This window comes from Rutilus rutilus (genome assembly GCF_951802725.1).
Source record: "Rutilus rutilus genome assembly, chromosome: 8".
In the NCBI taxonomy this organism is placed as follows: domain Eukaryota; kingdom Metazoa; phylum Chordata; class Actinopteri; order Cypriniformes; family Leuciscidae; genus Rutilus; species Rutilus rutilus.
Window position 1 is genome coordinate 13,968,699 of NC_140222.1, and position 14,090 is coordinate 13,982,788.

General features: G+C 36.9%; 1 protein-coding gene across 1 annotated transcript; it reads left to right on the forward strand.

Moving 5' to 3' along the window:
• The first annotated feature begins 5,790 nt into the window (after nt 1-5,790).
• LOC311295298 (SLAM family member 9-like) lies at nt 5,791-14,090 on the forward strand. The gene is made up of 6 exons (XM_084416609.1): nt 5,791-5,861; nt 7,619-7,936; nt 8,137-8,421; nt 8,499-8,609; nt 9,127-9,224; nt 13,029-14,090. Exons 1-6 carry the CDS (start codon nt 5,813-5,815, stop codon nt 13,080-13,082), a joined length of 915 nt encoding a protein of 304 aa, XP_084272735.1. The 5' UTR covers nt 5,791-5,812; the 3' UTR covers nt 13,083-14,090.

Below are 14,090 nucleotides of genomic sequence, written 5' to 3' on the forward strand. Positions count from 1 at the left end.
GTGCTCCAAAACAATGACAAGATTCACATTTAGATGATATAAGTTCAAAACTTACCCATCTTTCACTTCTGCCAATATTAATCAATGATTTTTGAAGACATCGCTGCACTTCAGCTTCACATCAGATTTACTGTCCTATCAAATGCTCTCTAGAATCTGAAGTCCCGCCCCCAACATTAGTAACTGGGCTGAAATCAGTCACTTATTCACACAAGTATTATTTTCTACATGGTGAATGGCACATAGTGCAATTGGGTCAAATTAAGTCTGGATTTACTTTTTAATTTTTTTAGCACAAAATCGCAAAGTATCCTTTCACCACACATAAGTGTTGCAGATTTATTAGTAAATAAGATTCTCATAGACGCAAAGCTCTGAATAAGCCTACTAGTTACAAGTGTGTGATTATCAGTGACAAAGTGATCGAACATCATTCACTTGGATAGGCTGATGACTTCTGCCGATACGGGACAGTGACCGTGATCAACAAGAGATCAAACTTATGCAAATGATGGGCGATACCCAGATTAGGTCATAAGCTACAATCAATTAAAATGACTGTATATTGATTGATTGTATATTTTTTTCTTGCAGAAATCAGAGGAGGGCGTGTATGAAAATTGATCAAAACAGTGATCAAATACAGCATCTCTGCCAGGATATTTTTCTTCTGACTCATCTAATCTTTCTTTCTTTCTTTCTTTCTTTCTTTCTTTTTTTTTCTTTTACACATGCAATATAATAAGTACTATTGTTTAGTCTGCAGTTGTGTTGCTGTGTATTAGTTTAATTTAATGGTGCACAAATAACACAGCATCCAGAAGCTTAACTAAATGTTTTATATTTTGCTTAACATTAACACATGGAAACTTTATAAAAGTAATAAATAAAGTAAAAAGTAATTTATAAAATCACTGTTCTCGATCACTTGGTCTACACCTGTTTAAATAAATAGAAAATTCTCTAAAGCAGAAAATCACATCTCTCTACTTTTACCCGATACAGTGCGCTATAAATACAGCTGCTGGTCTCACAGAGGATGAGCTTAAGAACAAATATGAAATAATGATGGGCACTTTCGATTTTTTTTTAAATAATTTGTTTCGAAACAATCAGAAAGCCAAAGTCACATATTTCAGTAAAAGAGGATCCGTTACGTCATAACTGTTCGGGAATGTCGATGGTTTGCCGCTAGGGGGCGATGATATCTGTGAACCCATGAACCAGTGGTTGTCCACATGATTTTTACCTGATCTCGGATCAATTTCATAAATTTCTAGACACATTTTATGACACATTTGTACAATACAAAGGAAGAGCTGTAGTTAAAAGTCACTTATTGGTCTGATTAACCAAAAGTCCTACAATTTAACAAAATAAAACATATTAAAGACACTTTTTATTTAATGTTATTATATAATTTGTTAATTGCCTTTAATAGATTACGCATTCAATAAAAACGTTTACATTGGGTTTGTAAAAGGTGTTTTTATGGATGGTTGGTCTGAGTTTTCGCTGCATTTCCACAGTTCTGACCAGCAGGGGTCGCCAGCGTGTGGAGATTCGAGCGATTCGAAACAGTGAATCATTTTTTCGAAGCAATTGGTTCAATTGATTCAGGTTTCGAAAAGCTTCGTTTCTCCCAACACTAATAAACTAAATAAATAATACATGTAACTGATCACTGCGCTGCCTCATGATGCCTGTTTATAATAATAATAATAATAACAACAACATACTCAAATTAATTTGGTCTATTAGAATAAAAATACGTATTTTCACATAGAGTTAGCCTACTACTTTTATAGTAAATCACATCAGCAGTCAGCAGAACAACAACATAATTCCTGCTAAAGGAACTGAAGACAGACCTGAAGCTGTAATGATAAATGGATACAATTATTGACTGTATTTACTGTCACGTCATCTCAACTTCATTCTCCATATCGAGTGGCGCCATCTGGTGGGTTTTGAATAACAGCAGCTAAAACAGCATTAGCCTACAGCACAATGCAACAGGTTACTTTAAGATCAAGAGTCATGTGACATAATGTGAAAACTGTCACTTGATGTGCATGTGAAGGTGATAGAGATGATCTCAGTTATGTTTTAATACCGAGTCAGAGCTCACGTTTTCATTTATTGGGTCGATTTAACTAAATATTAAACTGTATTTTAACATACTCAAAGGAAAATGTTGTGAATTACTAAATTATATTTACTAATGACAGAAACACTGAAGCATTTAAAACTGTGGAATTGTTTTTTTTTTTTTTTTTACATAAAGATTGTGGGTAAGAAAAATGACTGGAATCATAATGTATCAACTTTCTCCTCCCAACCAACCAATTTGAAAAAAAAGAAAAGAAAAGAAAAAGAAACACATTCTAAACTTTTGAACAGTTAAATATGATAATTGTGTTACCGTTTCTCTTCCACTGTGTCAAACAGTTGCTCATCTTGTTTGTTTTGATTAAAGAGTTTTAACAAATCTGACAGTATCAGGACAGGAAGAAGCTCTTCACCTACAAGCTAAACACTCATGCACTGAAAACACACTCTCACCTGCAAGATGTTTGTCCACCAACAGACAAAACCACATTTCTGTAGAAAACCGACCGCAGGAGTTTCAGTCTGACTCAGAAAATGAACTTCAGTAAAACTAGCACTGTGAAGTGGCAGACAATTTTATCTATGTACTTTGGGTTTTTCCATTCACTAAAATTTAGACACAATACACATCATTTTAAAATCACTAGAGTCAGGCTGTCTAGCAATTTTCGTTAGGCCCGAATTCAAGGCAGGAAGCACTTACTGAAAGCGCTTGCAAATCACCTACTGAAGTGGCTCAAATGAGGCTCCTTTCATGGCCTCCAGGACCATGGAGAGGTCCCAGACAGGCACGGAGGGGGGTCGAGGTGGGTTTAGCCTTCAGGCCCCTTTGAGGAAGCGCACGACCAGGTCCCTTCTTCCCAGTGATTGCCCAGCCACATGAGCGTGAAATGCTGCTATTGCCGCTATACGCTACTTTGAGCGTGGACGGGGAACGCCCCGCGTTTAAAGAGCTCTTGTAAAAAGGAGAGAATTGTCTGTACTCCACATAATAAGGGGGGCAAGTTCCGAGCTGTGTACCAAGCAACAAAGTGAGATGCAGCTGTTCATCTGACTTGCAATGGTCGAACTTCAGGGCTGCGTTCAGCCCCGACAAAACGTTGCACAACGTTTTTTAAACAGAAACGGTGATGCGTTGAACACACTGTTCTGATGACGCAAGAGTTGCAACTATGGCAGCGGAGAAGGCCATTATTTGTGTTCTTTGTGAAGAATTTTCGGAGCCAGATGAAGTTGGTATAAATATGTGTTTAATATGCCCGATGTTACAGTTACTGCACTTGCTGCCCAGAACAAAAGAGAACATCCCAATCGAGTGAAGGGATTTGTGGAAACTGAAATGGAAGCACACATCTTACCTAATTCAGACTAAAACACATCTATTTAGCCTCACATACTGACTTTATTTGTAGTTCATACTGTTTTAATACCCTGTATTTTCTTTCTCATTTTTAGGAAAAGCACTTAATTACCATTGTTTATTTCAAATGTCATACACTTGGAATGAAGCTAAAAATATAAACAACTACATCATTATGTTGATATCCTATATTTTTTACAATAAAACTTTCGACAAACATGTCTTCTAATATCCTCAGTTGTTGCGTATACCGAGCTGCATCGAACACATTTGTAAATTACTTTCCTTGTACCCATTGTGCGAGTTCACTTTAATACCGCGTGCTTTATATACATGTTGCTGTTGATTGGACTGCAGTTCTGACACACCCACCAAACAAGAGAAAACGTATCTCACACTGGTGCACGCCGTTTCCAGTAAACATGACGTTCTACCCGGAAACCATAGCAAAACGTTGCGCAACGTTTTGTACTTGAAAGTGCCCCAGGTTTCTGACTGAGACACAGCAATAGGCTACAGACTGATTGGTTTGCGTACATGAGCCGCCTTGCCATAGGTTCGTGCAGTTGCCGCAGCACAGCCAATGACTGCTCTAGGTGCTCAGCTAGGTGTCTGCTGTGCAGCTGCACTGCGTTTTAAAAACTTCTTGAAAGGGAAATTTAGGTGTGACAGGGTTGAGACTAGGGTAACAGGGTTGAAGAGACAAATACAGCTCAACATATAAATAGTTGTTTTTTTTAACTCCAATTCACTGTAAGATTTTCTATAAGCACTGTATTTCATTATGTAACCAAGAAAGACAACGGATATAAATTGCAATTGCAACTGAGTTTTATTGAGCCGACTGCAGGAAAAACAGCAATAACATAGTATACATTAGAACATTATAAAATGACTGAATCGGACCTCAAAATAAAACATAAAGTGTGCTTTTTATGTGTATATGTGTGTTTTTTTTTTTTTTTTTTTTTTTTATGTACGCACGCTTCGTGGCATAGAAGTAATGGGGTTGAGTGTGACAGGTGTCGTGGAAATTCTTTCTCAACTTTAAATAATAATTGTAAGACAGTAGGACATCTCAAAGGTTAATAAAGATCTTTATTTCTTGCAAGAAATTGACATTCACATACAGAACGCATCTGGTATGAGAAGGCCCCGACTTCTGCTTTTTGCCCAGCTTATATACACAAAACACATCCTGGTTTTCTCAAAAGATCGCCTTCGTTACCTTAAAAGGATACATCTCAAAATCTTTGTCTGGCATAAATTATATCTTAGACAGAACAATATCGTGCCTAGATACAAGTTCCTGTTTTTAGCTGCTGCTCAAAATTCACACCTTTTGTCTATCTTTATTTTGATCTGAAGCTGCGCACATATTTTCACACTTGAAGTCTAACAATAGGTCACTTGAGTACTCTTAGTCTCTTTGCTACTAAGTCTCCTATAACTCAAAACATTTTGTCCCTGCAAGCTTGTCTTAACTTATGCTTTTCTAAACACTTGATTACACATCTTTAATAACGTGCTTTAGCTTATATGAACATATTTCTTTAAATGCTCATGAGTAAAAATAAAGTGAAAGATGTTAATACAAGCTGTACACTTCTAAAAGTAAAAACACATCTAAAAGTAAAAGAACACATCTAAATGTAAAATTTCTATCACACGGGGTTGTGATTTTTTGCTCAAAATGGCCACTGCTCTACATGAAGTGAATAACAGGAGAGCACATGGCATGCATGGTATTAAGAAATCATGTATATTGTTGAGATAAAGATAATTTTCACAAATAATAGATTTATATCTTTATTTGATGTAACAGGGTTGAGTCGTTGAGCTTGACAACCACAATATCACAATTCTAAATAAGTTATAGTTACAAAAGAAGGTGGTAACTTGCCTGTCTGCACACAATGTTGTTCAGAAGACTTAAATTATGTTAATTCCTGTTATTGATGTCACACAAGGATACGTTCATTATTTTTATGGGGGAAGAATGATTTGTGTAACGGGGTTGAGGGGTTACTGAGGAACAGAACTAAATAATGTGATTTTAATTAATTATGTACACTTTATGTACATACATTTACAATACTAATATGCACCCCCTAAATAAGGTACCATTTGAAAGCTTTTGTACCTTACAAAAAGCAAGTTAAATGACAAAAATAAGGAATATATTGACTATTAAGAACAGTTAAAGTTGAGATCATGCAAATGCAGGGTTGTGAAACTAGGAGGGCCAAACTGTGTTGTGGGAGGATTCACACAGCATCAACACTTCTGCTGTGTTTAGCAGGAAGTTTTATTAGATCACACACTGAACAACTGAAGGAAATGTTTCACATGTTTGTTTTGTTCTGTTTGTGCTGCTTGAGTCCAATCGGTAAGTTATAAAAACATTTTCTTTTCTCATATTAGAGTAATAAAGCTGCTCTACTGTTCAAATTAAATTATTTTCATCTGCTGTTATGTACCAGACGAATCACGAATATTAAGAATAATAATCTACTAACTTTGAATTCAAGCTCTGTTCAGAATTTTAAACTGAAATACAATGTTGAAAGGCATGGAAATGAATGGAAATCTCTAGAGAAAATGTACATTTCTGATATTTTCTGTAAATCTGTTTTCTTAATCTTCGAATACATTTTTAATGGTTTCACATCAGAAGTGTATATGTGACCCTGGACCACAAAACCAGTCACATGGGTCACTTTTTTAAAATTGAGATTCATACATCAACTGAAAGCTGAATAAATAATCTTTGCATTGATGTATGGTTTGTTAGGATAGGACAATATTTGGCAGTGATACAACTATTTGAACATCTTTAATGTGAGGGTGCAAAAAAAATCGTATAACATTGAGATATTGCCTTTAAAGTTGTCCATTTATGTTTGCGATTGTGCTGCATTCACTCACACAAATATTTTTTTATATATTTACAGAAGGAAATTTACTAAATATCTTCATGGAACATGATCTTTACTTAATATCCTAATGATTTTTGGCATAAAAAAATAAAAAAATAATTTTGATCCACACAACCTACTGTTGGCCATTGCCACAAATATACCCATGCGACTTATGACTGGTTTAGTGGTGCAGGGTCATATATATGCACAATTAACTTGCATGTTCAATCTGCAATAATTATCATGTATTTGTTTTTAATAAATATGTAACTTTATACATTGATATTCCTCAACAGCAGATCATTTTATAACAATTTAAAGTTTGAGGATGCGTTGCACCATATTAAATTAAGGTTTAACTAATAAATCTCTTGTGCCAAACTTTAAACTGTGAAATAATCAGATTTACATTTAAACCATAATTTTGAGCCTGAATTGCGTTCATTTACGTTAAAGAACAGGGTCAAAGTTAATCTTAAAAGTAAACTCCTATATGATGGGAAAAGTTGTTGTTGTTGTTTTTGTAAACCTGTCCGCTTTGAGTTCATATCTGGAATTAATGCATTTTTTTTTTTTTTACTATATTAAATAGCCTGTAATATTTAGTACGACAATCTAAAGCATTACGGCTTGTTGAATAATTTGCTTGTTAAAAATGTACATTTTTAAAAGTATTAATAAAAAAATAAAAAAAATAATAATTCTTGCATAAGATTAGTAGCATTAAGCTATTATCTCTCCTTTTTTCACAAATGATGCTGCCGTATTAGTCCATTAATTGATACTGTAAATATATTTCCTAGCAACCTGTAAGCGCTGCTGCGATGTTTCACTGCTTGATTCAGACAATCTCTCTTTAACGGTAGCGGTTAGAAGTTTACAGTAGCACATATAAAATGGTTGATATTTCAGGCTTTGTAAACCATCAGAAACCTTAATCTGTACATTTGTTTGGTTCCACTTTATTTTGATAGTCCACTTCAGAAATTCTACTAACTATAAGTAACTTTGCAACTACATGTCAACTAACTCTCAGTAGACTGTTAGGTTATGGTTAGTTGCCAAATTACTTATAGTCAGTAGAATATCTGTTGATATTCTGTCAAAAAGTGTTAGCAGATATGGAGTAGACAGTCTACTAATACTCTAATGACAGTTAGTTCACTTCTAGATCACTTCTAAGTGGATTATTGAAATAAAGTGTTGCCATTTGTTTGTTCATCAGGTCTGTTTAGTGATTCAGTGTCAGTGATGGAGGGAGATTCTGTTACTCTAAACACTGATCTTACTGAAATACGTGAAGATGAAGATATATGGTGGACATTTGGAGATGAAAACTATATTTTAGCTAAAATAAAAAAAAAGAAGCAAAGTGTCTCAACATATAACAGTACTGATGGGAGATTCAGAGACAGACTGAAGCTGGACGATCAAACTGGATCTCTGACCATCACAAACACCACAACTGAACATGCTGGAGTTTATAAACTTCTGATAATTAGAGCTGGAAATGCATCAAAAACATTCAATGTTTCTGTCTATGGTGAGTTAAGATTATTTGTCCAAACGTTCATATATTCTATTTACATATTCAAACATTTAATCATTTTATAGTTTGAGATTACAGACACATTTTAGTGACCATGAACACACTAAACACTCACTCAACACAAAATGTATTACTATTCACTTAATTGTTGATTGTTGTGTTCATATTTCTGCTCATTCTCTGATGTTTTCCAGCTCGTCTGCCTGTTCCTGTCATCAGTAACTCTTCACACTGTTCTTCATCATCAAATTGTTCATTGGTGTGTTCATCAGTGTTGAATGTGTGTGATGCGACTCTCTCCTGGTACGCAGGAATCAGTGTATTGTCCAGCATCAGTGTGTGTGATCTCAGCATCAGTCTCTCTCTACCTCTGGAGGTGGAATATCAGGATAAAAACACCTACAGCTGTGTGCTGAACAATCCCATCAGCAACCAGACCACACATCTGGACATCAACACACTCTGTCACACATGTGCAGGTACCACAGCACTGATGATATATGTGTGTGAAGATCAGACTCACTTACAATAATGACTCTCTTTTCCTCTCCTTCAGTTCCTCCAGTCTCAGTGTCTCTGATAGTGTTGATCTCTGCTGGATCTCTGATGATTGTTGCTGGATTCGGGATCTTCTGGATCTGCAGGAAATGTAGAAAAATTGACAAAGGCAAGTGTTACCTACAGCTTTTAAACAAGTATTATAAAAAAATAATACTTTGAAAATATGCTTTAAACAAGTCAACTGATAGCCCTATTTTATCATTTAATGAAAATGATTCTAATTTTTGTAGATAACCTTTATATGAAACCAAACTAATATGTGTAGTTTTTTTCTGTAGAATACAGTGATTTTGGAATTTGTGTCTTTATAATGGTCCCCAACATCACTCTTTACTCGTCTCACTCACACACAGCATACACATTGAAAATTCATAAACAGAAAAAAAAAAAAAAAATACAGCTGGTGCTCAAATTAAAATCTAAATGAATGATGACTTTTGTTAATACAAATAAACAACCCAATTGGTTTGATTTATGTGTAAATGTCTCTCTAAATATGACAAACACATTATTTGTTTAAGAACTTTGTGTGTGGTGAAAGTTAAGTTTATTTCTTTACGTTTGAAAGCCCTAATAATAACAAATATTGTAAAGAACCATCTTTGTAAGATTGAATTTTGCAGGTTTTAATGGATCTATTATTGTTCAAACAACTGAGACTTGTTCCGAAGAGATCATTTATGCTGAGACAACATTCAACAAAAGAAACGCACAGGAATCGGTGAGACAATACATTGTTATTGAGTATTTTTATAATTTCAGATGTAGATAAGTGTGTGTTTGTTTCTTCTGTATAATATGGAAGCCCATTTCCACCACACAAGAAAAAAAATAATGGTCTGTTAATTTATAAAAAAAAAAAAATATATGACAGTCAAAATGCTGATAATAAAAAGTCAATTAAATATCAACTTTTGTTATGAATATCAACAAAGTTTTGAAATTGTGACTTTTTGTCGAAATTACATTATGACAGACTAATAGACTTAGTATGCCATAATTTTGTTACGACCCTCCTTTGGCTCTTATCAATCTAGGGGTTGAGAAGGGGAACATTAAACCAGTTCGGACCCCTGTCACCAATAATCACTGTGAATGGGGTGAGAATAACGAGAGACACAAGACAAAAATTCGAATGAACTTAATTTAATAAACGTAAAGGGATAACTATTTTACATATGAATAAATAAAATCTATATTTACACAAAGATAAATAAACCAACCACAAAAAGAAAACTAAACACACCGGCAAATTTGTGCCAAATAAAAGACAATCAAAAAGGAACTTACTAAACCATTTCAATCTAACCATAAACTAAAAAGAAAATATCAAAGAAAAAGTCTTAAAACGACCACGACGTCGTAATTTTACTCTAACCAAACAAAAATAAAGAGAGTAGCACAAATCCCTAACCTAGTGTGTATAGACAAAATTCAAGCTAAATGTTCGCCATGCATGTCACATGACATGCTTACCTAACCCCTCTCCTCCATCCAGCTTAACCCAGCTTTGAAGAGCTGTTTAGAGGTGCTCTAAGTGATGTTGGGTGACGTCACTTCTTGTTGACGTTCAAAGTATTGTCAAACAAAATGGAGGCTTGCTCGACCCTCCATCCTCCTCATCCCGTCCCCTCCCCCTCCCTTCTGTGCTTCCTGAAACAGTCATGAACCATTTAGAAAAACCAAACTGGATTTACCCACCTGTCCAGAAAAACAGAGCCACCTGAATGCCGGATTGGAAGCCCTTCTGCCGGCGGCGCCACCTTTTGAACGCTTTTCCGATGTAAATTTGGGACTTCTCCTTTTCCCTATTCTTTGTTATTTGTTCATCAGAACGTCGTCTCTTTGGTCGTGTGTCGGCCATATCAAAATTCTCAAGAATATACATTTTTAATGTTAGTCGTTGTCCAGGACATCTCTCCTCTAGCTAACTTCCCTCTTCATGCTTCTCTCTCCTCCACTCCCCACACCCCCCTTCATGTGCACGCGCACTAACCCCCCCACCCCCAAATCATTCTTGTCGGTTATTGGCTGGTTATGTTTCGTGGTCCAGGCTGGGCCAGTTTGTTTTTCTTGCCGTTTGTGGAGCCTGGGCTGTCTACAGAGACCACATTTTTTTACAGTGTGTTCAGGGGACAGGCAGCTAGCGAATAGTGAGGAGATGTTTGCTGGATGTGACAAAAAAATGTTTTGGCTTAAAAACGCGTGACATCGCTTAGAGCACACAAATGATTAGTTTTTAGGGCAGTCAAAATAGGAAAGATTAACATGATGGTCAAAGCACTTAACAAAACTAAATCAAACCAAGAGAAACAAAACACATCACAAATCAAATTCAATACAAAATGTCTCTCTTGTTCTGGCAGTAGCATGTTCCTTAAAGGGATACTTCACCTCTGGAAAGATGAATGTGTATTTAAAATAGGTCATTTATGTAGAAGAAATGTGAAATTATTTTTAAATTTGGAGCTTTCTAGACTGAGAAAAGCCAGAAAATGTATTTTTGGCTTATGTGGATGAAAGACAACAACTCCCAGAATGCACTTGCTTCGCTGCCCTAGGAGGCCACTCCCAAGCCACGCCTACCGGTTAGAGAGCGCAGTTGAAAACAACAAGGCTAGGCTACTAGTGAGTCTCCGTGCCGAGTTTGCCCGGGATTTCGAGATCACCCAAAATATCCGGGATTCGGCTTTTGCGTTCTACAGTCGCCATTCATTATGTTTACTGTGGCGAGCAGGACGAGACTGGAGGGCCACGGGAGAACGGCGCGAGGCCGGTGGCGTGATTACTGAGTAGGGCTGTCGCGGTGAAGGATTTTCCCTTGCGGTAATTTTGAGTGGCTCGATAGCGCGATATGCGGTTTTACCGCATTTATTAATTTATTTTGATTTATTTGTTGCTATATAAGTAAGTGTCACGATGTGGTCACCATGCACAAAAACGAGTACATTTTCATTAACCAATAAACCGAAACTAAACAGCGTCTCTGCGCATTGAAAGCCTGTCACTCAGCGCACAGTTGTTACGGCAACGGACTGTCTTTGAGTGAGTCATTAAACCATTCATTCAACAACACATTCAAAAACGCTGATTGATTCATTAAAAGATAGTAATGAAACAAGGTTAATTATTTTTAACTTTGAGCTCCACTTTTCAAGGCTCAGCTGACCAGCAATGCGTCGCATGGGTAACGCTGAAGCTTCACTTAATACAGACAAATCGCATTGATTCAATGCGTGACTCACTTTGTTTCCCGCGACCGCAAGTTCCTCGCGCTGTGATGCTGACCAGCGCTGTCGCTGATGCCATTCATGGTAACTAAATACCCTTTATTTTAAACGTTAAAAGGATGACAGGACAAATATTTAACTTTCCTTGGACACGGCAACCTTTTCACGAATATGACTTGACCTCAAAGACAGACGCAGTAATCGCACGCGCTCAGTCGATCTCTCTCGTTCACTGTCTGTTTAGGCTTAAGTGCAAATCTACGAAGCCTCTGTACAAATCACCATGATAAAACCATGATCACCACGTCTTATTATCATTATTAACTTATTGAACATTCAATACACATGCACAAAGTTCAAAACAAGAAGGGTATAGCCTTATGAAAAAAGAAAACACGCGAATATCGCGGTTGCTGCGGTTACTTGGAATCCTCTGCGGTTGGCTTGTCAGTAGCGCGGTACTACAATATTGCGGTTATCGCGACAGCCCTATTACTGAGACACACCGGTCTTGTATCTCTCACGGAGGAGCGGGAATTTCCTTAGCAATGTTAAAATGCACATCAACCGATCACTTGTTTAGCGTTCATGTTAACACTACATTCAGATTCACCAATCGGAATGAATTCAGTTAGATTGAAACAAAAGGTGTGCATGTTCAGGAATGGCGAATCCCGAACATTTTGGACGATCTACTACTCAGCGCTACCACTACTCAGCTTTCTCCACAGAACAAGAGCCTGTTAGCTTAGCTTCCAAAGAAAGACGGCTGATACTATGTGTACATTCTGTGAGTGAGATCCCACCTCCTATGAGCGGGTTGAAACCATGCGGGACAGCCCCTACTACTGGCTGTAGTCTTTAGCCTCTGGCCAAAATATCCTCCGATGACGCAAAATTGGATTATCCCACCCTCACAGGGCACAGCCACTCCACTCGTCACGGATGATTGACAGGAAAAATAGCCAATCAGCACGTTGCCTGTTAAAGTGAAATTATAGAGAGACACAATGAACCGAAAAGGGAAACGAACACGAAACACACCCAAAAACACTCTAAACGTCCCTAAGGACGAAACACTTTCTATGTCACCATTTTGACTTATGTCTTAACAATGATCTACCAGAGCATTTTTTTTCTTATGTGGTGGAAATGGGCTTCCATATTATAATGATCTATCACATAAATCACGAAACACAACAGCGCCATCAGATGTTTAAAAGTCTTGTTACTTAGAAAAAATATATATCGCATTTAATATTATATACGGTATTGTCCTATGCATTTTTTTACAGAAAGTTGAAGAGGAGGAATGTGTAGATTATGCACCAATCGCAATGAGAAGATGATCAAACTTCAGTCTTTTTCTGAGTACAAGACCCAGATTGTGATCATTTCACCTCCAACGTCCTCAGACTCCGAGTCAATGGTTGAGTTTTGGGATTGTGAGAATCACCACGTTTCATCAGGAAATCACAGCAGTGTAACGACTGAGACAAATCAGACACAATTATTTGTTGTATTTAACAAATAATCTTTAAAACTCACTCTGGGGTCTATGGACCCATCTGCCAAAGTACCAACTAGGGTAAGAAGAGCCTCAGTTACCATGACTACCAACTGATAAGACAGTTTATTGCTCTAATAATGTGGTCATGTGGAAAAGCAGAGGCCATAGAAAAGACCCACAGCCCTTAAAACAGACTTTCCTGCATTCATTTATGGATGAACTGATCTGTAAATGAGCATGCACCCCAGGACATTGTACAAATGATAATTACTGTCTTGTGTAATGTCTTTTGATACTATTATTTTTTGATACTATGTATTTTATGATTTAACCTCACCTACACCATGTTTGGTCTCTATAAATTGGTACTTTGAAGATCGAAATGGTTGTGTATATGATATGTCGATGGCTGTGCAACATATTAGTATTACAAAAATCTTTAATAGTTTCTTCCTCATCAACCAATCATTGGCCATTGGTCAAGCAAACCCAGAGAGGTGGGACTTTTCTCAGGCTTTATTAGAGCCAAATTCAGAGTGACCCCCTCTCTTCTGGCTTCTACTGCGGCTTCTTCGGGCTGATGTCTGTGGGGAACCTCACCGGGGCCCATGGGCAACGGCAGGCCTTGAGCACAGCCTGCTATATCTTCACTCACCCAACAGAGTCAGTCTGTAATTTCTTCAGAGCTTCATTCCCTGTTTACGGTTTCATTCTGTCACTTTGCATTTTACCCGTGTATGTGTGATTGTGTGATTGTGTGTATGTGTTTATGTTTAGATTAGTTGTGTTCGTGATTTAGTTAATAAACTTGTGCACAATACATATTTGGTTCTGAATCTCTGTTTGC